At 40.7% G+C, this 26,522-nt stretch overlaps 2 protein-coding genes across 3 annotated transcripts in view; one reads left to right on the top strand and one right to left on the bottom strand.

Moving 5' to 3' along the window:
* The window catches only part of LOC113118600 (E3 ubiquitin-protein ligase TRIP12), a 91,363-nt gene that overhangs the window by 62,855 nt on the left and 1,986 nt on the right, over positions 1–26,522 (bottom strand). The gene's annotated exons all lie outside the window — the stretch shown is intronic.
* On the top strand, positions 9,503–25,989 carry zbtb38 (zinc finger and BTB domain containing 38). Of its 2 annotated transcripts, XM_026287907.1 has the most exons (3): positions 9,503–9,796; positions 10,206–10,353; positions 21,577–25,989. In XM_026287907.1, the coding sequence occupies exons 2-3, from the start codon at positions 10,234–10,236 to the stop codon at positions 25,270–25,272; spliced, it is 3,816 nt and encodes a 1,271-aa protein (XP_026143692.1). In that variant the 5' UTR covers positions 9,503–9,796; positions 10,206–10,233; the 3' UTR covers positions 25,273–25,989. The 2 variants fall into 2 exon arrangements, with proteins under 2 accessions (XP_026143692.1, XP_026143693.1); XM_026287908.1 differs by lacking the exons at positions 9,503–9,796; positions 10,206–10,353 and adding an exon at positions 14,470–15,339.

Genomic DNA, 26,522 nt, shown 5'->3' with positions numbered 1-26,522 from the left:
GCCCGGGCACGGTTCGGAGCACTCACACTAGTCAAACGAACCGCGCTTTGGTGGTCAAATACACTTGGCCACGGTTCAAACTGGCTAGTGTGAGTACACCCTTAGTCCCTCACAGTCACACATAGCCTACACGGCACTACAACATTATGTCAGGGGAATGTCTTTAAAACGTATAACTTCTGTTGTCTTCTATTTAAAGAACTTCAAATGTGTAAAACGATGAAAACTTGCTTCAGCTTGTGCGCAGTTTGTTAGGATGGATATTAGCAGATCAATTATAGATAAAAATGAAAGATAAAAAAGAGGAAAATATTGTTTTTCTAAGTATACATTTCTGGTCCACACTCCTGCACAGTAGGGGGCGGATATGCACCTTAAATGTTGGTTGCCACGGCCATTATGAAAAGACAAAGAGAAAGAGGAAAATATTAGAGGAACAAAACATTAAAAAGAAGAATTACGATCAGGGAAGATGTGGGACCCACGTAAATATTGGAGAAGTTTTCCAGTGGTGGAGAGAACCCAATGGATGTTTTACAGAAGGGATGCTTTTTTTTTCAACTTGGAGGTAAAGAAAACTGCATTTCATTCTCTTATATTGTTCATTAAATACTGTAATGTAAATTTATGAAATTATCTCCCCAAAAGGGTAAACATTGAGCCTACCAGGCGCCATAAAAATACTAAGGGCGGCAGGCAGGATGTAAATTTCTTTTAGTGTTCCGTTATTTTTTGAGATGACTAACATTAGCCATACTGTAACAGTGCCATGCTAATGTAATATAACCTTAGTAGTGACACTATTACGTGAATAGGGGCTCTGTGTATCCTCCTTATTGTTATTATTATGTAGTCATGAACACACTGTAACGCTCAATAATATTTTGTGTATTGACACACTGTATGCAATGGCTATACTACAATTTCATTGAACTGTGAATGATCATATCAAGTGATATAACAAAATCACTTACTTGGTGGACAGCTGACCATTAGGTTCACTCGGCATGGGGCGTTTCTTCCAGTTGATCTTGTCAATGAAAAAAAAAAAAAAACGACAAGTGCCGGGTGTATTAGGGCAGAGAAATTTTCCGTGGTAGTGACGCAAATATTTTGATTGTCATCAAGCCTTGATGGCAATACCCGGTCCCATTCATTACAACAAAGGCACTCGGTTTCTGTCGGCATAGGTTGGCATGTTCTACATTTACACCACCAGTCCGTGTTCGTTCTGATTCTCCCTTCAACATCAATCTGTTTGGCATCTTGTCTTACAGCTTCCAAAGTTTGTAACTCCTCGTCTGTGCTCAAAACTATATGGTTCTGGATCTTGGTTTGATACACAGTAAAATTCCTCTGAGTCTGACAATTCCTCAAAGTCAGCCATGATCACAAGTCACGTCTAGCTAGTCACTTGTTTTGTTTACGGAACCATCAACAGGGCGTCTCGTGTGCTGCGCTAATCACTCCGCCCAAGTAGCCACTCCGCCCAAGTAAGGTTAGCTCTGCTCCTACACCTAGTGAGAATATAGTTCCCAGTATTTATACGATTAAAAATGGTCTCGGTCTCATATAGCCTTGTTATTTGTACACACTGTGACTATACAGATCACAACATGTAAATAGGAAAATGTTTGCATTATTTTGTCACTTTATGGGATTACTATGCTACCATTATCCATTTAGATCCAGTCTTTGTGCTAAGCTAGGCTAGCGGTGCGTCAAATAACACTTATAGAACGCACAGAAATGAAAAAGGTATGTATGGACTTATCTAACTCTGGGGGATACTGTGAATAAGCTAAAGTCCCAAAAAGTCGGAGTGTTCCTTTAACTCCCATCCACGTATCAGCGCTCTCAGAAGATAACAAAAGCTTTAATGCATTTCATATGTCAGGATTTACGGTCGTACAGCGATTCACAAGTGTGATCCACGTTACACAATACTGACACATCAGTTTTTTACAGAAACGGCAATTCCTCATTTATATGATGAAGTTAAACGAGACATTCTCCTGTCAATCTCTTCTGCAGAAAGAGTTTCCATTTCCTGCGAGCAACCCAGTTGTATGTATATGATAGCCTGCCACCATATAATGCCACAATGGGAACTTGTCTCGAATGTTCTGCAGACTAGAGCAATGTTTGACAATCACACAGGAGCGAACATGACAGATTTGCTCAATGTGATACACAAATGGGGAATGAGGACAAAGATCCAGTTCTAGTGACTGATAATGCATAATATGTCATAGCTGCAGAAATAGTTCAGGTGAGATGCTTTGTGCATTGCTCAAATAACACTTACAGAATGCACAGAAATGAAAAAGTAATGTATGGACTTATTTAACTCTGGGAGATACTGTGAATAAGCTGAAGTCCCAAAAAGTTGCTGTGTTCCTTTAAGGTAAAAACATCAGGCAAGGTTGGCTGCTTCCGAGACAACAGGTGTGTGCTGCTACCTCCTCTGACAGATGGTGGCTGATCTGGATGATGTCTCATCACTAGCTTTGCAGTTCTTGCACATCAAATGACTCATGTATAAAGTTGCACATCGAATGACTCGTGTCTAAAGCTGCTCACGTTGCTAAAATGGCCACTCGACATCATGTGACGTGGCAGTATTGATACGGCAGAAGCTGTATCAATACCCAAATCTTCAGGAGTTGATGACCATGTATCGCTGTATCGATATTCGGAGCACAGCACTAGTGCCCGCAGCATGTGTTTTTCACAGGCTGTCTTGTGTGAACATACGGCTTATGAGTTTTCTTATTAGCTGCGTGTTCTTGCCTTTTTTTGTTCAATCAAAGGCTTGTGATTGTATTGCTGGCCATGTGTTTGTGTTTTTGTTTCGTGTGAGCACATGACTTTTGTCCTTATTTTCTGTGTGTACTCTCATGTCTCTTGTCTTGGCACCGCCCATCTTATTTCCTGATTATTGTTTCAATAGCCTTACCTGTCCTCCCTCATTACCCTCCCCAATTGCTCCCTATTTATTATCCTGGTGTTTGCAGTCCTTTGCCAGTTCGTCGTCAAATGTTGAGTGTGTGCCTTGTGTCCTACCCTGCCTTGCCAAGCCTTAACTTGTTGCCAGCTGTTTTCCCCCCACAGGATAGTTTTTGTTGTTGTTTTAGTTTATTAATAAAAGCCCAGGCTCCCTGGTCCATGCCTCTGGTCACACTCTGGCTGTCTGCCAGGGGTTCCTGTTAAGCTGGAACTTAAGCTGGAACTCATTGGTCTGTCCTTCCGGCTCCGCCCTGGCCGTCTGCTTGGGTTCCTGTTCGGCCAGAATCTCCCTGGTCCATCCCTCTGGCTCCGCCCTGGCTATTCACTGGGGTTCCTGTTTGGCCGAAGCCTCCCTGGTTTATTCCTGCAGCCCGACCTTGGCCTCCTGCCTGGATTCCTGGAGTGCCAGAGCCCCCATGGTCCATCCCTTCAGCCCCGCCTGGTCCCTCTAATGGCTGTCTGGGCTTCCTTTCTGACATTGGTTTGGCTCCCGTCCCTTCCTCCCCTCTTTGTGTCTGTGTTTAGATTTTGCTGTCTTGTGTTGTCATATTTGTCCTGGTCTTGTGCTGTCATGTCCTTGTCTTGTTTTTGGTGTTCCTCGTTAGGGATGCCAGGTGGCGTCTCTTTTAAGGTGGGGGTGGTGTCAGGGTTCTGTCACTTTGCAGTAGTTTATTCATGGTTTTGTGACAGAGCCCTGACACTCCCGTCATGTCATTGTTTTCATGTGAGCACAACTTTGAGTGTGCTCGAGCCATGCACTCTCGTCTGTGTGTTCTGTTTCATTGCTTCATGTTGGAGCGTGGTGTTCGGATCCCGTAACTCATGTCTTGTTGAGTTTCGGTTTCATGTCAGGGCTCGGACACTCATGCTCCTATTCTGTCTTGTTGTGGAAGCATGCAGTTTCAAGTTCACTGCTCTTCTGTCTGCACGTGTTGTGTCTTGTATTGTTGCTCGCAATTCATGTTCCTATCGGCCACATACTGTTAAGTTCTGTCTTGTGCTTTGTAGCACGCAGCTTGTGTTTTTCATGGCCTGCATGCTTTCATGTTGTCAAGTCTTGTGTGAACACGTGGCTTATTAGTATTCTCATTAGCTGCATGTTTGTGTCTTGTTTTGTTCAAGCACATGGCTTGTGATTGTTTTGATGGCCATGTGCTTGGGTTTTTGTTTTGTGTGAGCACATCATTTTTGTCATTGTTTTCTGTGTGCCATGTGCTCTTATGTGTATTGTCTTGGCCCCGCCCATATTGTTTACTGATTATTGTTTCAGTTGTCTTACCTGTCCTCTCGTTACCCTCCTTGTTTGCTCCCTATTTATTCTCCTTGTGTATGCAGACCCGTGCCAGTTCATCGTCGAATGTTAAGTTTGTGCCTTGTGTCCTGCCCTGCCAAGCCTTGTCTTGTTGCCAGCTGTTTTTCCCCCATGTGGTAATTTATGTTTTAGTTTATTAATGAAAGCCCATATCCTGCACGTCGCCTCATCCCTAGATCCCCATCCCTAAAATAGCCTACCAAAAATACACTGGGACAAGCAACAGGATTAAACAAAGGTAAACACTCGCAGTGCTTTTACAAGAAAGAATTTGATGAAATGTCTGGGTTGCAATGGAGATGCCATACCTGTGGAGTTTCTTCTTGACAGGTAAACTAAGTTTGTCACACGTTAGCATTTTACTGTCAAGTCACAGATACAATAGTAAGATACTGAAAGGAGAAGAGTAATCATAAGGGTGTGTGACGAGCGCAAGGAGTTGTTTGAAAATACACCATTTTTGTAAATCCGCAATTGTTTTATTTAACAGCGCAAAAAGCTACATATAGTGCTTCAACTTATGAAAGGTTGGGTTAATCTAGGTTACGCATTTTAGATAATGTATTCTGAATACTTCTTAGATTACTTTTTTTTAGACTACTCCGAGCATCCCAAACATGCTCTCAATGGATGACATGTCCGGTCAGTATGCTGGCCATGTCAGAACTGGGATGTTTTGAGCTTTCAGGATTTGTGTACAGATCCTTGCAACATGGGGCCGTGCATTATCATACTGCAACAAGAGGTGATGGTCGTGGATGAATGGCACTACATTGGGCATCAGGATCTCGTCACGGTATATCTGTGCATTCACAATGGCATCAGCAAAATACACCTGTGTTCATTGTTCAATTCAATTCAAGTTTATTTGTATAGTGCTTTTTACAATACAAATCCTTACAAAGCAATTTTACAGAAAATTAAGTTTCTACAATATTTAGTAGTAGCTTATAAGTGGTGACTGTCAATTTGTGCACATATGACAGGATTTTTCAGAAAAATTAATACAAGACGTGGTCAGCCAGATGATGAACATTATTAACAGCAATTATTATATGATGCAGTCACACTTGTAGCAATATCTGTTAGTTCTGTTTGTTGATTCAGGGTTAGCATCATCTGGGGTCCTCTGAGGGTCAGCATCATATCTTCTCAGGTGTTCTGGATCCAGACTGGAGCTTGTGTAAATCCTAGTTACCACGGGATGTAAATCCCATGGCAAAACATAGAAACAAATAGAGAAATCATTTATACATTGTTGTCCATAACATACACCTCCCCATACCATAGCCCAACTGCCACCATGGACCACTCAGTCCACAACGTTGACATCAGCAAACCGCTCACCCACACAATGCCATACACGCTGTCTGCCATCTGCCCTGTACAGTGAAAACCGGGATTTATCCATGAAGAGAACATTTCTCCAAAGTGCCAGATGCCATCAAATGTGAGCATTTGCCCACTCAAGTCGGTTACAACGACAAACTGTAGTCAGATCGAGACCCTGAAGAGGACGACGAGCATGCAGATGAGCTTCCCTGAAACTGTTTCTGACAGTTTGTGCAGAAATTCTTTGGTTATGCAAACCGGTTGTTGCAGCAGCTGTCCGGGTGGCTGGTTTCAAGGTGCATTTACATGGACACTTTTTGCTTCCATCGGATTGAATTCATTCTGATTGACGAATCAGAACATAGTGTTTACATGAACGGTAAATAAAGTGATCGGGTTGATGTGCATGTTTACATGTCACAAGCTTCTGATCAGATTTACTCTTTTGACATGCGCACACTGCATGAATATACAGAGTTTCCCACTGCTGTTTTAAAAAGCACACCATCCATCCATCCATCATCTTCCGCTTATCCGGGGCTGGGTCGCGGGGGCAACAGTCTAAGCAGAGACGCCCAGACTTCCCTCTCCCTAGCCACTTCCTCCAGCTCTTCCGGGGGAACCCTGAGGCGTTCCCAGGCCAGCCGGGAGACATAGTCCCTCCAGCGTGTCCTAGGTCTTCCTCGGGGCCTCCTCCCGGTGGGACATGACTGGAACACCTCCCTGTGAAGGCGTCCAGGAGGCATCCGAAATAGATGCCCGAGCCACCTCAGCTGGCTCCTCTCGATGTGGAGGAACAACGGCTCTACTCTGAGCTCCTCCCGAGTGCCCGAGCTTCTCACCCTATCTGTAAGAGAGTGCCCAGCCACCCTACCGAGAAAGCTCATTTCGGCTGCCTGTATCCAGGATCTTGCCCTTTCGGTCATGACCCACAGCTCATGACCATAGGTGAGAGTAGGAACGTAGATTGATCGGTAAATCGAGAGCTTTGCCTAACAGCTCAGCTCCTTCTTCACCACGACAGACCGGTACAGAAGCTGCACAGATCCGTCTGTCAATCTCCCGTTCCATCCTTCCCTCAATCGTGAACAAGACCCCAAGATACCTGAACTCCTCCACTTGAGGGAGGAAATCTCCACCAACCTGAAGTGGGCAATCCACCCTTTTCCGACTGAGAACCATGGCCTCGGACTTCGAGGTGCTGATTCTCATCCCAGCCTCTTCACACTCGGTTGCAAACCATCCCAGTGCACGCTGAAGGTCCTGGTTTGAGGAGGCCAACACGACAACATAATCCGCAAAAAGCAGCGGCGAAATCGTATGGACCCCAAACCGGACACTCTCCGGCCCTTGGCGGAGTCCAACATGCACCGGGAACAGGTCTGACTTACTGCCGGCAATGCGAACCAAGCTCTTGCTCCGGTCGTACAGGGACCGAACAGCCCTAAGCCCTAAGTGTGGTTACATGTGGTCTGCAATTGTGAGGCCAGTTGGATGAACTGCCAAATTCTCTGAAACGCCTTTGGAGACAGCATATGGTAGAGAAATGAACATTCAATTCACAGGAAACAGCTCTGGTGGACACCTGTGAGGTGGATGGATTATCTCAGCAAAGGAGAAGTGCTCACGAACACAGATTTAGACAGATTTGTGAGGTATTCGAGAGAAATAGGCCTTTTGCGTACATAGAAAAAGTCTTAGATCTATGAGTTCAGCTCATGAAAAATGGGGGCAAAAGCAAAAGTGTTCTGTTTATAATTTTGTTCAGTGCATATACACACTCACTGGCCACTTTATTAGGTGCACCTTGCTCATACCAGGTTTGACCCACATTTGCCTTCAGAACTGCCTTAATTCCTTGTGGGATAGATTTAACAACATGTTTGAAACATTCCTGTGATTTTGGTCCATATTGACATGTTAGCATTACACAGTTGCTACAGATTTGTTGGTTGCACATCCATGATGCAAATCTCCCATTCCACCACATCCCAAAGCTGCTATTGGATTTAGATCTGGTGACTATGGTGGCCATTTGAGTAAAGAGAAACCAGTCTTAGACGATCTGAGCTTTTTGACATGGTGCTTTATCCCGCTGGAAGTAGCCATCAGAAGATGGGTACACTTTAGTCATAAAGTGATGGACATGGTCAGCAACAATATTCAGGTAGGCTGTGGTGTCTAAATGATGCTCAATTGGTACTAAGGGGCCCAAAGGGTGCCAAGAAAATATATCCCTCACACCATTACACCACCCTGAACCATTGAGTCAAGGCAGGATGAATTCATGCTTTCATGTTCTTTATGCCAAATTCTGACCCTACCATCTGAATGTCGCAGGAGAAATCAAAAGACTCATCAGACCTGGCAACATTTTTCCAATCTTCTATTGTCCAATTTTCTTAAGCCTGTGTGAACTGTAGCCTCCGTTTCCTGTTCTTAGTTGACAGGAGTGGCACCCAATGTGGTCTTCTGTTGCTCTAGTCCATCTGCTTCAGGGTCTGATGTGTCGTGCATTCAGAGATGGTATTCGGCATAACTTGGTTGTAACGAGTGGTTATTTGAGTTACTGTTGCCTTTCTATCATCTCTAACCAGTCTGCTTATTCTCCTCTGAACTCTGACATCAATAAGGCATTTTCATCCACACATATGCCACTCACTGGATATTTTCTCTTTTTCAGACCATTCTCTGTAAAGCCTAGAGTTGGTTGTGCCTGAAAATCCCAGTAGATCAGCAGTTTTTTAAATCCCTTTTCTTTCCCATTCTGATACTCGGTTTGAACTTCAAGTCGTCTTCACCACATCTAGATGCCTAAATGCATTGAGTTGCTGCTAAGTGATTGGCTGATTAGCTATTTGTGTTACCAAGCAATTAAACAGGTTTACCTAATAAAGTGGCCGGTAAGTGTATATATTTTATTTGTTTACCTACATATAAATGTCACTATTAAATTACATCAAATAATTGTAAAAACAGAAATGTGTTGTTAAATTATGGAAATAGTAACTTACATAGAGATAATTCTAATAAACATTTTATTTTGGAGGGTATCACTGACTAAAAAAATCTGGGAATCCCTGCATTATATAAACATGAAAACAACAATGACATTACATGTCCAAAGTCTTCCAGGTTTGAAATATTTTCAGACTTCCAGAATCAACAGTTCTTGAATTTCACTGGATATGACGACGGCAAAGTGTTTCACCAGTGTTTAGTAACTTGCATAATTCTTTTTATTTTATGATCTAATTGCTAGAGAGGTGCTTTCTCCCCAAATCCAGAAGCATGATTTGCAAATTTATTTACATTTCTAAGTCAAAACTAAATGATATTACACAGTAGGATTTGAAAAAATGAAAATTTAAGAGAGTTAAAAGAATAATTAGGGAGAATCAATAAATTATCAATATTTAACTGCCATTGTGTAAATAATATGTAATTATGTAATCCATAAAAAGTAATCTGATTATGAACATTTTAAAATGTATTATACTCTAATTACAAATACTTAATTTATGGAATCTGGTTACGTTATCCAGATTACATGAAATCAGTTACTACCAGCACTGTCAATAATAAGCATTTAGAAATTAGGTACCGTTTACTTTGTGTGTCTTTGCGTGTTTTTTGGCTTAATGCCAACTCATTTCTATATAGTAATAGTGATACTTGCCTTAGCAAACACCCACAATAGAATTAAATTATTCATCTGTGACCCAGAGCTTGTAACCGTTTCAAAACCGTTTGAGAAAGCCCAGCTTTCCCACTTTTCCTTTCCATTGCTTCTCCCTCCCTTTTCAAACCCCTCCCTCTCTTTCGCTAGAGCAAGTACAGCAACTAGATGACGCAGCAGCGACAGAGGCCTGTGGAACGATTGCTGGGCTGGGAGAATAACAGAGAGGTGCTGCTTTGGCCGGCCTTGACACTCAAACACACACACACACACAAACACACACATTCAAAAGGAAGTACTGCTGAGAGAGAGCAGCTGATCTGGCCCTGGAGGAGAAACTGTGCTGCAGAGTCTCTATCCTTCGCTGTCCTCTCTACAATGGCAGAACTAACTGATCTCACCCTGGGCCAGACTGTTTACATCTACAGCTGCTCAAATATGGAAGAGGAGGAGGAATAGATCAGGTATATATCAGCCACGCTAACTCGAAACTCTTTTCGCTCTCTTACTCACTCTACTAACACACACCTTGAGAGATTGTGAGCTGTTGTCCATTAATGCTGACTAAAAAGTGTTCCGCTGTGGGACTAGCGAGAAGATCGAGTGGCCGTGAGCGAAATGAGTGTGTTTGTGTTTGTAAGCTTGTTTTAAGTATCCATCCACAGACAGTCATTTGAGTGCGTTTCTCTTGATTACGTTCCAATAAAGGCGGGCCTTCCTGTAATAATGACATAATAACATTGTAAAAAGCATAAAACTAAATGTTACCTGCACTATAACCTAGGCATTTATATAATTGTGGAACTTTTAAATGGTCACACAGCATGAAATATTTTAAAATAGTCAAAAAATCATGCATACTACAAATTGCAGGACTGGATCACGTACTGAGTTCTTCTGCATGATGGCCACCAGGGGGCACATCAATGTAGTTCCTCGCACAGATGAACATTTAATCGCCCCAACAGGGACCAGAGGAAAGACGATCTCGATTATGAGGAGCGGTATGAACAAAAATCAGGTTGGTAAAGGGATTTTAATCTTACTGCATTTTTTTAAAGAGCTCTTAGTCTCTTACAGTAAACCTGTAGCATGCCTTTATGTTTTTGCTCCTGCAAGATGACAATATTATTGTGATATATGTAGGTGATATTCATGTTTGATTTTAATTTGTTTTGTCTTTCGTGTATTTACATTTGAGCTGATAGCTCACTGCTAGAATTTGGTTTCATGATCGGCAAAGTTTCCATCTATAATTCACTAGGAAACACAGCGGCCCACATATTGACCTAGGCCTCATCTTGATCGTCAGAGCAATTTATCATAGCGTTCAGTTTGTTTTCTTTCACTTTTTTAAGTTCCACTTAAGGCCATGTTGGCCTTGAGTGGAAGATTCATGCTATGAGCTCATCTGTACCGTGGTTTACTGTAGGCCTCACTTTGACAGGCCTCTGATGTGTTAGCTTCTTTGATGCTTTCAGGGCCACAGCCCACACATATTATTGAGTGACAAAGAACAAAAGTACTTCAGCCATGCAGCACTTGTCCGCTAACAGTTCAGTGCATACTTGATATGACTGTGCTGTGGCTGGTATAGCGGAAGTCCTTGCACCCCGAGGTTATTTAGAAGCATTATGTCGCAGTGCAGAAAATTCACTGCAACCATTTTTTCTGTGGGAAATCGCTTGCTACAACATAATAGTCTTCAACTTTCGTCTATATTAGGAGTTCAGGCAATACTAGCAGGAAGTGCCCTGAACTGAAATAGAAATGTTATCTATAATCTGCTCAGCCTCTCGTGTAAATATTCTTAGAATATAATAGTAAAGATGTGCTGTCTCCATGGAAGAAATACTGCCAGCTTTGCTAAAGAAAACACTTATAACATCCTTTAATTGGTGAGTTTATATAATACACATATACCTTTTTAAAATGTATACACACAACAATAAATAAGATCACAAAAACACAGATATAACACAAAAATAAAAGCTGAATATAGCAACAGCAGTATAATATTCCTATATTTATTAGCATGCTATTAATAGTTAATTATATATGGCTTATTCATAAAAAAGTAAAGACGATAAAAAATAAGTCGGTTTTTTCACAGGTGTTTAACCAGTATTTTTTTTTTTATTATTTTGTGGTTAATAGTTAAAAGGTATTTCTGTAACCTTAAAGGGATAGTTCAACCAAAAATGACAATTCTGTCATTAATTACTCACCCTCGTGTCGTTCCAAACCTGTAAGACCTCTGTTCGTCTTAAGGCCTTTCCACACTAAGCAAGATGCAAAAACACGACAACGAATGGTGCTTTCATACCGAACGTGAAACAATTGTTCGCCTTCTGCTAATTCATGCCCGGCATGCCAGGTACCGCCGACCAACAATGCATTTTTCCTCCGATATGTACAGTATCTGGGAAATGGATTTAAAATCATCCGCTGCTCAATATACAGCATTAAATTAAGCTAAACAAGGTTTACCATACCATGACTGCATACAAAACAGATACAGTACATATATCATCATAATCATGTCTATTTGCTTTCATATTTCATTTCACTCAAAGAGTGAATGTGCTCTGACTCATAACAGTCACGCACATGGAAGAAAACGGTGCTCTGCAGATCATATAATTTAGTGGACAATTAATATAAATGTTATTTTTGTATAAAGAAACTGTGAGAATAGAGAATAGACGATAACAAGAACTCAGCATCCACTCTCTTCTCTTATCCGGGATACTCTTCTTCTGTGTTTGTTGACACTGGTTTTTAAAACAGCGCCACCACTCTTGCCTTTTTGTGCAAGAGCAGCTGCTCTGGTCACGTGATCCTAGCTCAAATCTTATTGGATAGCCGTGTTTTCACTTTGGGAAACTGAAAAGATTAGTTGGACTGGTAAAAAAAAATAAAAATTCATTTTCAGTGCGCCAATGTTTGCCAGTGCGACCATGTGGAAGCATCCATAGAAATCTTCATCGTCATCGCATCCAATGTTCGTTTCGCTTTTTTGTGCTCGGTGTGGAAAGGCCTTTCGGAAAACAAATTAAGAAATACAAATTAAGCTTTCTGACTGTGCATAGACAGCAACTGACCTGACATGTTCAATGCTAAGAAAGCCAGGACATCGTTAAAATAGTCCATTGGACAACAGGGGTTCAATTGTAAGGCGACGTGGTACTCTTGTGAACATGTTTCGACTGACAAGGAAGAGAAGAAATCGTTGAATGAAGTTGTTATTTTTGTTTTCTTTGTGCACAAAAAGTATTACATGAAATAAAAATAAGTGTTTTTACAGGGTTTTACATTCTGTTTGATCAGTACATTTCCTTAACCTTTGCCTGAAGTTTTTTCTTTCTTTCAGTTTTTTTCATTTTAAAGTACTTGCAGTTAGTATATTTATATAACTAGATAATATAGATTACTTTTTATATTACTTGTATATAAATACATTTACATTTATATTTACTAGTACATAAGTATCTAGTATAACAAAAAAGATCTTTGGAATGTGGTTTGATGGATGATTTGGCTTTTTATTCCTTTGAGAACCAGGCATTGTCACATTGGAACCAGCTATTAGCATTTTCTGTCCAATGAGCTACACAGGTCATTACCGTCACTGCTATTTTAACGCAAACTATATGACTTGTCCAGGCCTGAAAAATCACACATTTTCTTTCATTCCCAGTGCTTTCCCAGTTTCTAACAATTGTGGACACATTTAGATCATGAAATTTAAGACTTAATCAAGCAATTTGATATTTATAGATCTGAATATGGAAACTGTGAGGCTGTGGGCTGAATAGCTCAGTGATCAATCTAGTCTTTGGTTCTTATATCATTATCAGTGGTTCACTTATAAAACAACCTGGGAGCTGAACTCAGGCCAGACCACTACTGAATGCAGCCTTTGTTACAGCAGCTTGTCTTCATGGCACCCAGGTAATCAGCACTAGGCCCTGTTTCCAGAAATAAACGCTGGTATCTTGGCTTTAGTTTGCATGCTGCACCATGAGCTGAAGGAGACGGCCTTCTGCAAGCTTTAAAGAGACACTTTGCTGACTTTAAAAGCAGGCCTGGTACATCAGATCAAGTGCTTATTGGACGGAAAACAAAATAAATATAGTCTAAATATACTGAAATACACCCTTCTTTTTGAATATATGGAAACAGATTTAAGATATTGAGAAAAATTCAAACAAAGACAACTCTTTCACTTCTTTGCAAATCAAGTAATTTTGTTACTTTTGTTAATTTTGTTGATCTTGTGATTGTGATTCTTTGTACAGAAGATCCAATTGTATTGCTTCCATTGAAGCACAAAAGGCATTTGGGCTGTTTTCAAATCATGCTGGAGAACAAGCTCACACTTGTTATGATGATAATGTTATTTATAATGAAAATGTTGCATTAAATAACAAAAAGAATATCTTTCACCAGTGGTACTTTTAGTAATAATATTACTATGCTAACAAAATATGCTAGAAAACAGACAAAAGCTTAATAGAAAAAAAAGTGATAAAAAATATCACAGGTATTCACATGATTTATGGACAGTTTTTATTTGCAGTCTTCACCCTGAATAAAGACATACCCAGTTTGGGCCATGAAATATAATAACCCATGCAGATGGAATGTGAAGCAGCGCCTCCTTGTCCATTTTCTCCCGTTCCCTCCCACCCATCTCCTCCCTCTCTCGTGCTCTCTGCAGAACAGCCGCATCCCTTTGCATCAATCAGCAGCCATGTTGAAGGTGAACCTACTGTCCTCCATCACCTCTCCACTTCCTCCTGATCTCTCGTTCTCTCTTCGATGCACTTGCGCGCTCACTCTCTGTCAGCGCTAGTATCTCAGATCAGTGTTAACCTTTCACTGAAACCTCTTTCTAGCTGTCCGCCATGTTGTCTTCCCCACTTCTTCCTGTCCCCGTCTCAAATCAACCATTTCTGCTTGCTCATGCACTCTCTCATCCTCTCTTTCTCCTCGGCTGCTCGCCCTCCTTATGTCTGATATCAGAAATGTGCGATGGAGAAGCAGACTGTGCAGTCTCTCTCTCTCTCTCTCTCTCTCTCTCTCTCGTTCTTTTTTTATCTCACACCCACCCACCCACCACTACAAAGATGCATGCATAAGGATGTCTCTGCAGCAGTAACGGTGCATCTTAGCCATACCCGCAAATGTGCATAAACATGTACTGGACCAAAGAAAAGCATGTTTTATTAGGTGGACGAGGGGCAGACGAAGAACACGAGCATGTGTGTGCCTGTGCATTTAAATTCATAAGCTTGTTTTGGAGGAGTGAGGGGGGCTCATCTGTAATAGCACCACCTGGACCGCCATTATTCTACATGATGGAAAATGTCAAAAGCTGCCTCGCGCCAGGTGCCATTTTTGTTTTGACACCAGTGGTTGTGTTTCTGCATCCACCTCGCACTCTATGCAAGCGCTTCTTCTCACGTGTTAGCACGCTGATCCATTTTCCCCACGCGCTCTCATTCCGGTTACCCTTTTGCTGTGGATAATGCAGTTGCAGTGCTTGCTAGCACGCCGCATCTCTTTTCCGTTGCTAATAACACACAGACAGCAGCAGCCCGACTATTTATAAACTCCACAGTGGGCGAAAAGACCCTTGTGGCCACCTAGCGAGTGTACAGAAGGACAGAGACTTTTAGCTGGGTGCAGTGGAGCAGACTGATGCCCCCTGCCACCTCTGGACTGGGTGTCTCACGCAGGGCAATGGGACTAGGGTGAACCAAAAAGAGAGAGAGTGTGTGTGTGTGAGAGAGAGAGAGCAAGCTAGATAGACTTCTAGGAGAGACTGCAATCGCAGCAGAGAGCAGCAAGTGACGAATCTTTAAAAAAAGCTGTAACACTTTCGCCTGCAAACGAAACATCTCTTTCCAGCCATCAGTGGATCGCAGGAAAAAGGAAGGCGTGAGCGATGTTTTCCGCTCTCCATCCACTGAAGCGCTTTCTCTGATTAACTGAAATAAAGGTACGTTCAGCATGCTTTTCCCTCCAGTTTCAAACAGACACAGTCGAGCCCGGTTTTTTTTTTTGCAGGGTAGCGCATCAAGGCTCATGTGGTTTTATCTGTAAAAATGAAAGCTAATGTTTTGTTCTTTGTCTGACTGGACATTTCATACTCGTAGGCAAATGTTTCTCTTGCTTTGCACTTAATAAGGCAGGGGATTTTTATTTTTTCCACCATTTCGCTCATACGGTATGGTAAGTCATGTTGAGGGTGTGGCAGGTAGATAAAACCACAGACAACAAATACCATTTTACGCTGATATAAAATGCAATAAAACATTAAACGAAAGCTTAGACTTCAACTGAAAATAACAAATAGCACATTTAAATTTCGTGTTTTTCTTTTTTTCACGTAAAAGGGCCCTTCAACTTAAATAAGCATTGCCATCCAGCGCTATGGGATGTGATTTTGACTGCATACTAGTCTACTAAACACACACACTTGCACACCCACACAGATAGAAGTGATCCCAAGCAATTGTCCACAGCTTCTGCTAAAGGCTACCGGGGCTTTCCAACATGGCGCGGTCTGTGAGAACGGTCCGTTTTTTCTCTGGACGGAAAACACACAACTGCCTGCTCAGTCGCCATTCATACAAATCCCAATAAGTGCTGCGCCACAGCATGTTGCCGTGACAACGGAGGCCTGTCAGACAGGGAGCAGGCGGATGTTTTCCCAGCGATTAAGAGAGGTCTGTCTCTCCCGTTTAGCGCAATCATACACAAACAGCACAGATTGAGATAGATCTTCAGCAGCATCATACAAAAAAATCTGGCAGGCTGTTTAATGCTCAGTAAAGGTACAAGCTGAACAATAACGCTGTGTCATAAGCTTTTTGATCAGCAGAGGCAGAAATATGTTAGATATGTACTTTGCGGTTTGGTTGTTTCCTTTCTCGTTATGAGCAACACATAATGCATCAGGGTGACCACAGAACAGCCTGAGGAAATGTTCTTTTAAACCAGTTTATCTGTTCAGAAACTGAGTGCTGAGCAGACAAGGCTTTGCTTGTCAGTCATTTTAATATTAATAATTAATCATGTTCTCAAAATTAAGACTCAAAAATCTATAAACGAAAGTCTGAACAAGATCAACCTCTACTGTCTAATAGAACACTACAGGCGGCCATTTTACTTTGTTCCAAGATGCTTTTGTCGTGGTTTCAAAATGGCTGCTCTGTTGAAAGAAAACGACCTCTCAGAGACACGCAACCTTCACCTTATCGCCTGACTATCATACAAAACTGAAAAAACAAATCTGCACATTATGCTAAATACGTACATGAACACGGTCAATTTACTGCAAATGCTCCACGATAACAAAGCGCAACTTTCTACAAATGATTGGTATATTCCCCTTGGACCATCCACTGGATTGATGCAAGGTTAAAGTGACCAACATCTGAGCATGCATCTAAAAAGCAATTGTGCATATTTGGCAATTAAAAACGTTTTTCGACACCCAATTTTTTTTATTTTAGGAGCCAAACAAGGGGCCCTGAACTTGCCTAAAGATTACATTACAGTGACTCATTTGAATAATAATGTAGACATTCCATTACCATCGCAAAGAAAAAGAGCAGAACAGAAAAGAAATCAGTGCAAATGAGAGACAAAGGGGAAAACTGCATTCGCTTTGAGAATTTTTCTGCCCTCCATTTAGTATTTGTTATTCTTTGATGGTGCATTAGCCATGAGCACTGCTGCAGCTGACAAACATCCATTTTGCACCTCATGAGGTGCACTCGCACTGGAAATAGATCGTGAGAAGCAGAAATGGGTCATCTTGCAAGGATAAATATTCAAAAGCTTTTGTGTTCCTGTACCACCAGGAAGATGTAGAATCTGACCTTTGTTCATTTCCTCATGCTAGATTAGTCAGCTAAAAAGTCAAACAAGTTTCATGCACTTCATCACTGACAGAAGACAAATCTGAAAGCACTGTAAAAAAAAAAAACCCCAATAAACTCTGGACAAAATAAAAGAAGAACACAATGGAACATAAAAGAAGATTTTTTGAGAAATTACTCGTATGGTTTTTTGACCATAAAGTCAATGAGTCGAGCATAATTTTTGAGTGGAGTATCAGGAAAAGTAATTTGTTCAGGAACATAGAGATGCTCGAAGTTGAAATAACAATAAAAAGGAATAGCAATAGAAGTCTTTAGGATCTAGACTGCCAGGAGTCTTCTCATTGCAGCAGTCAGGGCCAAGTTAAGCCTAACACAACCTTACCAGTTTTATTAATATTAATTTGGTTACATGGACGAGCACTCTATGAAGGTTGAGCAACGTCAGCATGAACTTTAATATTCATGAGTTAGACCAGTCAACTTTTCTCAAGCAAGAAAACCATACTAAAGAAACATTGCTAACAGAAGCACAGCAGACTCACCAATGCAAACATGCTGAAGCTTGTGTATGATGTTTTGGATTAAAGAGTCCATCAAATGCAAAAAATAATCATGCACACAAAAATAGCCTACATCAGTTTCATTTAGTGCCACTGCTTCCACCTGTTCCCTTGGCCTACTAGTGTTGGGTTACAGCCCATGTTTGGCCATTTGTATAATGCGGCCCTGGCATTAATTATGCCTTGGTTTTGAGCAGTATATTTTACTCAGTGGAAGTGCTGGTACAGGACAGCACTTTCCCCAGCCATGGATTCTTGCTCACTTCCTCTATTAGATAATGGGGATCATAGTATGTCTTTCAGCACATCCCTTCATGAAAAGAGCAATGATGAGCAACAAGTCATCATTCCAAACATAAGTCATTACTCAGTGAACCACGCTGCAATAAAAATAAATACCAAATGGAGATAAAAGTGCACAGGTCTGTGGCAAAAACTATTTGAGGCACTCTGCAGGTCCTAAATAGTCTGCTGGTAGACCAGAAGAATTGTTATTATTATTTTGCTTACGTTGTTTAAAACACATCACCAACTGAGATCTTGCGATCATCTTGGCATATTTATAGAATATTGACCAAGCAGCATTTAATGCAAGTTGAAGAGTATTTTAATATGCTATAAAAAAAAGATATAGAAGGGTGGGGAAGATTCAATAAAACAGGAAGTCTGCTAGTTGCTATGAAATTGTCTGTCCAATTCTTAAGCTAAACCACGATTAACATTTTTTTAGGGTACTCAGAATAATAGCCATTTTACCTGACAGATCTGAACGAATTAATGTTCAGAAATATAACACTAGTCTCTGTGACTGCTTTGAGCTTGTACAAAAAAAACTAAACAACAACACAGACTGTCAGATTACGGTCATATTCTTTGATTAGTCAAAAATACTTCAATGCACTTTCTGCCTGTCAATTCTTTCATGCGTTTCTATCTCTGATTACAGTGGTCTTAATGTTATAGTGGTTTATTTGCAGGGGTAAGTCTGGTGGACATTCCAGGACTAACATCAAGCATGTTGAAAAATGTATTTTCTAAATCACTCAAAAGGAAGACGCATGTTCAACCAATATAAATTCATGACTGGTTATTTCTGGCAACAGACCCTAATCAGACGATACCTACCTCATATTTTTATTCAAATATAATTAGGAAAATAAAATATTTTTAATTTTGATGTATTCCTGTGAATCGCATGTAATGGATTAAACTATTCTAATTGTGCCAGGTGAGCAATCTCCCACAGCCCAGGTGTTAGGTCCTCAAGCAGACAAAAGGAGCATTCATGTATGGAACATCACACCCTTGCTCAGTCTAGACTCTCTTTGATGACTTTGCTAGGTCATACCAGATATAGCAATGGATGAAATTGGTTGATGACAGGGTTATCTGACTAATACGTCTATTTTTAGCATGAATTTATATTTAACATTTTGGTGCAGTAAACACTTAGTTTGAAGGACTGCATATATAGCCCTATTCGGGCGGGAATAGCTTTCTAAACTACGTTTTAGTTTCGATTCTTACCACCTGACGTCTGCGATTTTCATGTACCAATTCTGACAGGACTAAAATTTCCATGTTTATTACAGAGGTGGGAGGGTTTGATTTGTGCATCTGGGCGTCACAGAGATCACGCGCTCTGTATGCGTGCAAGGCATTCATTCAGAATGATTGCCTTAGTATTATTACACAATAAATACTAAATGGCTAGTATAACAAAACCATGTTAATGTGTGGTTCATTTAGTTTAACTTGTTCTCTTGTTTTTTTTTTTTTTTTTTGTGTAGTAAGCTAAACTTACCGTATGTTTAATTTTCATAAAGGTACATATGTAATTAAAACATTATGTTACTGAGTGCATAAATGAACGCAAGTAATTTTACCTGATGCTGATATTACAATAGCCAGTATTAACAGTTTACGTGATCTTGCTCTTGATTTTATTTTATTTTTTTATTATTATTTCTTTACCTGTAAGCAAATCTATCAAACATGCGCAGGGTAAGAGCATCTACGGTAATTCACGTTGGCCAAAACACACAAGGAAACGCGTTGTGAAATAAAATATCACCGGCAATCACAGACATTCGCATTTGGACAGGATTCGTTTTCTCAGAGGATCACTGAGTTTGCTGAAAAAAAGTAGGTAATTTGCTCTGGAATTATCACAGAGGTTGTGTGAGAAAAACACAGACGTGGCAGATTCGGACAGGATTAAAATCACCAAGTACGTGTGTGAAACACAAATTTCTCTAACGACCCCTATAAAACTAGTCCTGTCGGAATAGGGCTTATGCATATTGTTGCTTTTTTTTTTAAAGGGGTCAGTAAGTCAATATGATTCTTTAGGGTCTTAATGAAAATTCTGTATCATAGTTTGGTTAAAATTTCTCAATGGCAGTGTAAAACAACACCAGTTTACTCTGTCAAAAACAGCTCTTTTCAGAGCAAGCTGTTTTCTTGCATGCTGCTTTAAATGCAAATGAGCTCTGCTCAACCCGCCCCTCTCTTTCCAGCTGCTCTCTGAGAGATGGTAAACTTTAGCTGCATTCATCGTGGAACTTCATGAGTAGCACCTTATTATACGTTAAGAAGTATAAGTATACGTTATAGGTCACACAGACAGGCATCTGAAATTGGCTCGGTTAGAGAAAGGGTAAATTATTTAATGAGATTAAAAAATAAAAACAACACTGGGTGGATCTTTATCATTATATGGCGGTTGTGTACACACACTGCCAACACACATTTAAGTTCAAACAGCTAGTAAAAGTGCATGTTGCATCCAATGACCCCTTTAAGTGCTTTTCTTTGTTTTTCTATGCAGTTGTTTCTGTTATATGCTCTACTTTGTGCATGTATCTGTGTGTGCTTACCTTGTACAAAGTATGCTTCTGTAATCTTGAAATTAATAAGTGAGAGCTTTTAAGGGAGCTCAGGTCAAGGTATTAAAATGAGGAGAAGACATGAGGGTAGTATAAAGACTGTCATGTTGGTACGCAAACATCCTCAGTTATAAATCTCTAGTGGCTTCTTCTTAACCTCATTTCCTTGCATCACAACAACATTAAATGTAAGATGAAATACGCACTATGCACCTTAACATTATCAATATTTGTGTATAATAATTGTATATATTACACTTTGGTTGTTGTCGATGTTATGAGCTAACCACATCTGCTAAACACTGGATATTATACTAACTACACTGGCTTCATTTAATTACTGCTTTATAGATATGCCATGATGGTGAAACAAGTGGCTTAAGAGTTGAGTCATGCTGCCATCTAGTGGTTTGATATGATTAGATTAGTCATCTCATAATTGAACTTTTCTTTTCATTCTGTGGTTTAAAATGTCTGCTTACTATTTTAGTCTTTTTATTAATATTTAAATGTCATGTTGTGGTTTTGTTCTGATTTGTTTAACATGGTTACATTTTTTCCCCTAAATGATTTACCTACCCTAAAGTTGTTCTAAACCTTTATGATAATCCTTTATTTTAAGGTGTCTTTGATGCACAGGTTACATGTACTACCTATTATAATAACAATTGATTATGGATAATTACATGCATATAACCATAAACCAAACCATAATCCTAAACCTAACCTTATAGTTAATTAATATTACTCAGTACTGAAAGGTATAATTGCACTGTAACTATAACACCTTAAAATAAAGTGTAACCCCTATCATTCTTCGGTGGAACAGAATGAAGATTCTTCTTTTGAGCTCTGCACAAATATAAAATGTCATTTTTCCTGTGTCTATCCTCTGCAGATGACTGTGGTCAACCCCAGCACTCTTGGTCTGGTGGACAGTTCTCACCCCCAAGTTGTCCTCAGTCATCTTAGTGAACAACGTTCACAAGGCCTGTTCTGTGACGTGATAATCGTCGTAGAGGATGTAAAATTCCGGGCTCACCGCAACATACTGGCTGCCACAAGTGGATATTTTCATAATGCATTCAAAACGCCCGAGGTCTACACATCCAGCCAGGTGCTGGAGCTAACAGACCTGAAATCTGAGGTCTTTGCTAGCATCCTGAACTTCATCTACAATGCCAGAGTGGAGTCAAGTAGTACAGAAGACAGCAGGTCTTTGGTGGCAGCTGGAAAGCGTTTAGGAATTCCCTTTCTGGAGAAATTGCTAGACTCTGAAAGGCAGAGTTCTGGTCTCTTGCAAGGCCAAGCCTCTGCAGGCTGCGGAAGATCAAACAGTCAGTCAAAGTTGGCAGACACATGCACACTGAAAAAAGAAACCCTCAAGCCTGAGGAGTTAGACTGCTCTAAAGGACCAAGGATCACCAATGCTTTCTCCATTACTGAGGTTGAGGCAGTAAACAACCCATTTACTACATTGGATCACCGTAACAAAGTTACTGAGGGACTTAAGGAAGGGCATCTTCCTTCTAGCTCCCAAGATACAAGCATATCACCCACAGAGAGTGAGCCTGCCAATGCCCTAACTGAGCACTCATACGCAGTGAGCCAGGGGCAAGAATCTAAAGAGGTTAACCAGGAGAATGATAACAGAACCACCATGCCTGTGGTGCCTCCAGCTGAGACTTTGGTTGCCCATAGACTTGGACCTATAAAGAAGCGTCGTATACATGGTAACGTAATTACGCCTCTCTCATGTGAGCCAGTTGCAACTGTGCCCACTCTTACAGGCACATCTGCAGTGGAAAAGTCTACTGTTGCTCCATTATCTTCCTCCCAGCTGTCCTCAGATGCAGCACCAGAGATACATTCCAGCCTCGATCTGTTGCCACCACTTGACATTCCACCCTCTCAGGATGCAGAGCCACCCTGCCTCAGTCCTCAGAATATACCCGATGTCTCCACCTTCAGTTGCCAGCAATGCCCTGAGACCTTTAGCGACTCAGCGCTTCTCACTATTCACATGCAAATACACAAGAGATTTGTCAGTCATTTGTTTTGCAAGTACTGCCATAAAAAGTTTATGCATCTGAAAAGATTGCGCAATCACGAGCAGGTCTGTGTAAAATCTCTAAAAGGCCCATCTGAGTTAGAGACAAATAATAAAGATTGTTTGAGAGTCCCAGTCTCTAACGTTGCATCTAATGCAAATACCACACAACACTCTTTACCTCCAGCAGATCTCCGTATCCCTTTAAATTTAGAACCCACATTGAGTAGACCCCTTGAGATGTCTCAGGATCAAGTTAATGGGACCTTAAAAACAAATAGCACTTCAAGGACTTATAAATGTTCTGTATGCAAACGGGCTTATGTGACACTTTCCAGCCTAAAAAGACATGAGAATGTACACTCGTGGCATAGAGCCTATCCTTGCCATTACTGCAACAAAGTTTTTGCTCTGGCAGAATACCGCACCAAGCATGAGATCTGGCATACCGGGGAACGCCGATACCAGTGCATTTTCTGCTTGGAAACCTTCTTGACATATTACATCCTCAAGAATCATCAGAAGACCTTTCATGGCATTGATCCACAGCTGGCTGTCAATAAAAAATCAGCAAATGGTGGATTCAAGAGTAGTGTCTACCCCGTAAAGCTTTACAGGCTTCTCCCAATGACGTTTAGAAAGAAACGTTACAAGTCATACAGTCAGACATTCTCTGAAGGGATCGAGAGCAATGATGAGTCCTACAGTGCACCTCTGGGCAGCTGTTCCCCCGACACTCTTTTTGACAGCACAGTACCGACAACTAATTCTGATGTTGTTAGTGGTCAGTCCTTATTTTCAATGCCAGTGACATTCATGGCCACTCCGAAAATGATGGCATCAGAAACGCCTCGCATCAGCTTTGACAAACCGTGTGACCAAAACATTGGATTTCCCGTGTCATCTGAGACAGACCAACCCCTGAAACACCTCTCTACCAATTTCAGGAAAAAGTCTGGATTTGATGGAAAAGGGTCACCACTCTTCAGCTACAGATTTACAGATTCTTTAAAAGCAATACAGAAAAACACAGGGTCCTCTCTGATTACGCATGGAAGTGACATAGATTCTCCAACAGAGAAAGACACAGAAAACAGCACAGACATACTTCCATTCCTCAACATACCATCTGTATGCTCCTTCGAAGGGTTGAGCAAGCTGAGTGAACTGTCAGCAGCAGCACAAACCATTGAGGACATGGCTAATCAACTGCTGCAAGCGAGACCTGGAAGCATAACAGCAGATCAACCGCCTAGTGGAAAGACAGAAACGTACATTGCTAAGCCTGCATGTCCAGGCCCATCAATTGACAACCAAGTCCTTCCCCTCTGCCAAATAACAGTGAAAATTGGCAACGAGGCAATTGTTCGACGAAAAATAAAAGGCTCAAAGCTATTTCCAAAGAAGAGGAAAAGGAAAAGTTGGAGACAAGAGGGCATGGGTCAAAGAAGCCCTGCAGAGGAGAGAATTGAAAGTCCAAGTTTGAGGGTGAGGGCCGAACTCACAACCTCAGTTACAAAAAAAGAAACATATGATGACCCAAATGATCCTGAAACTGACAAACTATGGCGTCCCTATTATACATATAAATCTAAAAAGAAGAGTAAGAAACTGAAAAGAAAACGAACAAGGATGAAGCATTTAAGATGCTACACTAGGCCCTTGTCGCCCGAAGTCAATAAAAACTTCAGAGAAACACCATTCCGTCCAGATGAGAGGATCTCAGCAGACAGCTATGGGGTCAGGAGGGAGCCAAGGCATAGCAGCCAAAAAGAAGCTTTCCCCTGCCACAGCTGTGAGAGTTCTTTCTCTAGCCAGACCTCCCTCAGCATGCATATCATCAGCTGCCATCAGCCGCACTGCAGAATATGTGGTAAACAGTGTCCCCCTGAAGACACATCCAGCACAGCTGGGCCCACTGGAGAGGATAGTGGTGACTTTATCTGCAAGAGCTGCACCGAGGATGGCTCCTGCTTCAGCTCAGACGTGACGTCTCCTAGCCTGAGCATGGAAAAGCGTTACAGATGTTCTTACTGTCCACAGCGATTCCTTTACCTTGCCACCAAGAAAAGTCATGAGAAAAAACATCTAGAGAAGAAAGGTGAAGGACACAATTGCAGGTATTGCTCAAAGGTGTGTAAATCAGCAGTGCTGTTGAGTGTACACGAGAGCAAGCACTTCAAGGCAGAAGATGGAGAAGATTCCAACATGCCACGTGAAATAACCAGTTCACTTTCTACAGGTAAAGAGCGCAAAGGACAGATCAAACCTGAGCCTTGGGAAACCATGTATACCAACTCAGAGATAAAGCCAAAGATTGGGAAACCTATGGAATTAGAAAATGAGGGGAATTATCCTATAATCGATAGTGTCTTCAAGAAAACATCTTTGTCATTTCCTTATGCAGCAGATAGGTATTTTAGTCCCCTTTCCCAAGAAATAAAGAGGAAGACATCCAAGAAAAAAAACATTTTGGAACGTTCTAAAGGATCTGGATTTGAGGGGCACAGACAGGACTCTGTGATATGGAAACAACAGGATTAACCTCCCAACACAGGTACAACCAAGTAAAGTGCTGACTCTGTCCAATCTGTCAACCAAGAATGCCTGTAACCAAAGGAACTTCCCAACAGCCTACAGTTGCTCAAGTCAGAACAGCATTCTGCAAAGAGGAACCTTGTTTTCACACCCACGACAGGAAGGAAATGCATCTCCTGCTGATGTCACATAGAATAATGACATAAGTGACAGGGCAGGCCGTACAACGTTCGAAAAATGGAGAAAAAACGCACATGAAAGTATGAGGAGGTTGGCGTAGTGACTTTGCATTTTAAGAGAACTTGTGACATGTAAATATAGAGTATTTTTGGTCGTTGAGATGAAATACTATTGGTAGTTTTCCATGTTTTTCTATGAGAAAAGAAGTGGTTTTATTTTTATATGCTTTTATTAGTCTAAGTCAAGTGGATCTTCCCTATTCCATTGCTCATTGTGTTGTACTCTATGCATCAAGTAAACTGAAGGACTAGCAGCACCTTACAGTAAAGATAACCGCGAGTGATTGTACTTTTATTGTAACATAACACCATTACCACCATCTGTTTGTTGCACAAAATGCATTAATAACTCTGCTGATTATACTGATAAATGCTATAAATGATTTTCCAGAATATACCAAATGTTTTAGCTTTCATTTATAAAATTACATAATTTTGTGAAATACAACAAATCGTGAAATAAAAAATACAATAACAAAAATAACTCTTAACATAAGTCATTTTATTAGGTCTATTACAATATTTTGTTAAAATTGTTGTAACATGTGACCCTGGACCACAAAACCAGTCTTAAGTCTCTAGAGTATACTTGTAGCAATAGCCAAAAATACATTGTATGGGTCAAAATTATAGATTTTTCTTTTATGCCAAACATCATTAGGACATTAAGAAAATGCCATGTTCCATGAAGATATTTTGTCAATTCCCTACTTTAAATATATTGAAATGTAATTTTTGATTGGTAATATGCATTGCTATGAACTTCAAGTGTACAACTTTAAAAGTAATTTTCTCAATACTTCGATTTTTTTTGCAACCTCAGATTCCAGATATTTAAATACTTGTATCTCGGCCAAATATTGTCCTATCCTAGCAAATCATACATTAATGGAAAGCTAATTTATTCATGTTTCAGATGTATAAATCTCAATTTCGAAATATTGAAACTTACTGTATGACTGGTTTTCTGGTCCATTACATATAGTCAAATGTAATAATGTGAGCCACCATTATGGA

This window comes from Carassius auratus, chromosome 18 (assembly GCF_003368295.1).
Source record: "Carassius auratus strain Wakin chromosome 18, ASM336829v1, whole genome shotgun sequence".
Taxonomy (NCBI): Eukaryota; Metazoa; Chordata; class Actinopteri; order Cypriniformes; family Cyprinidae; genus Carassius; species Carassius auratus.
Note: the sequence above shows the minus strand (reverse complement) of the source record. Positions and strands in the feature narration are given on the sequence as shown.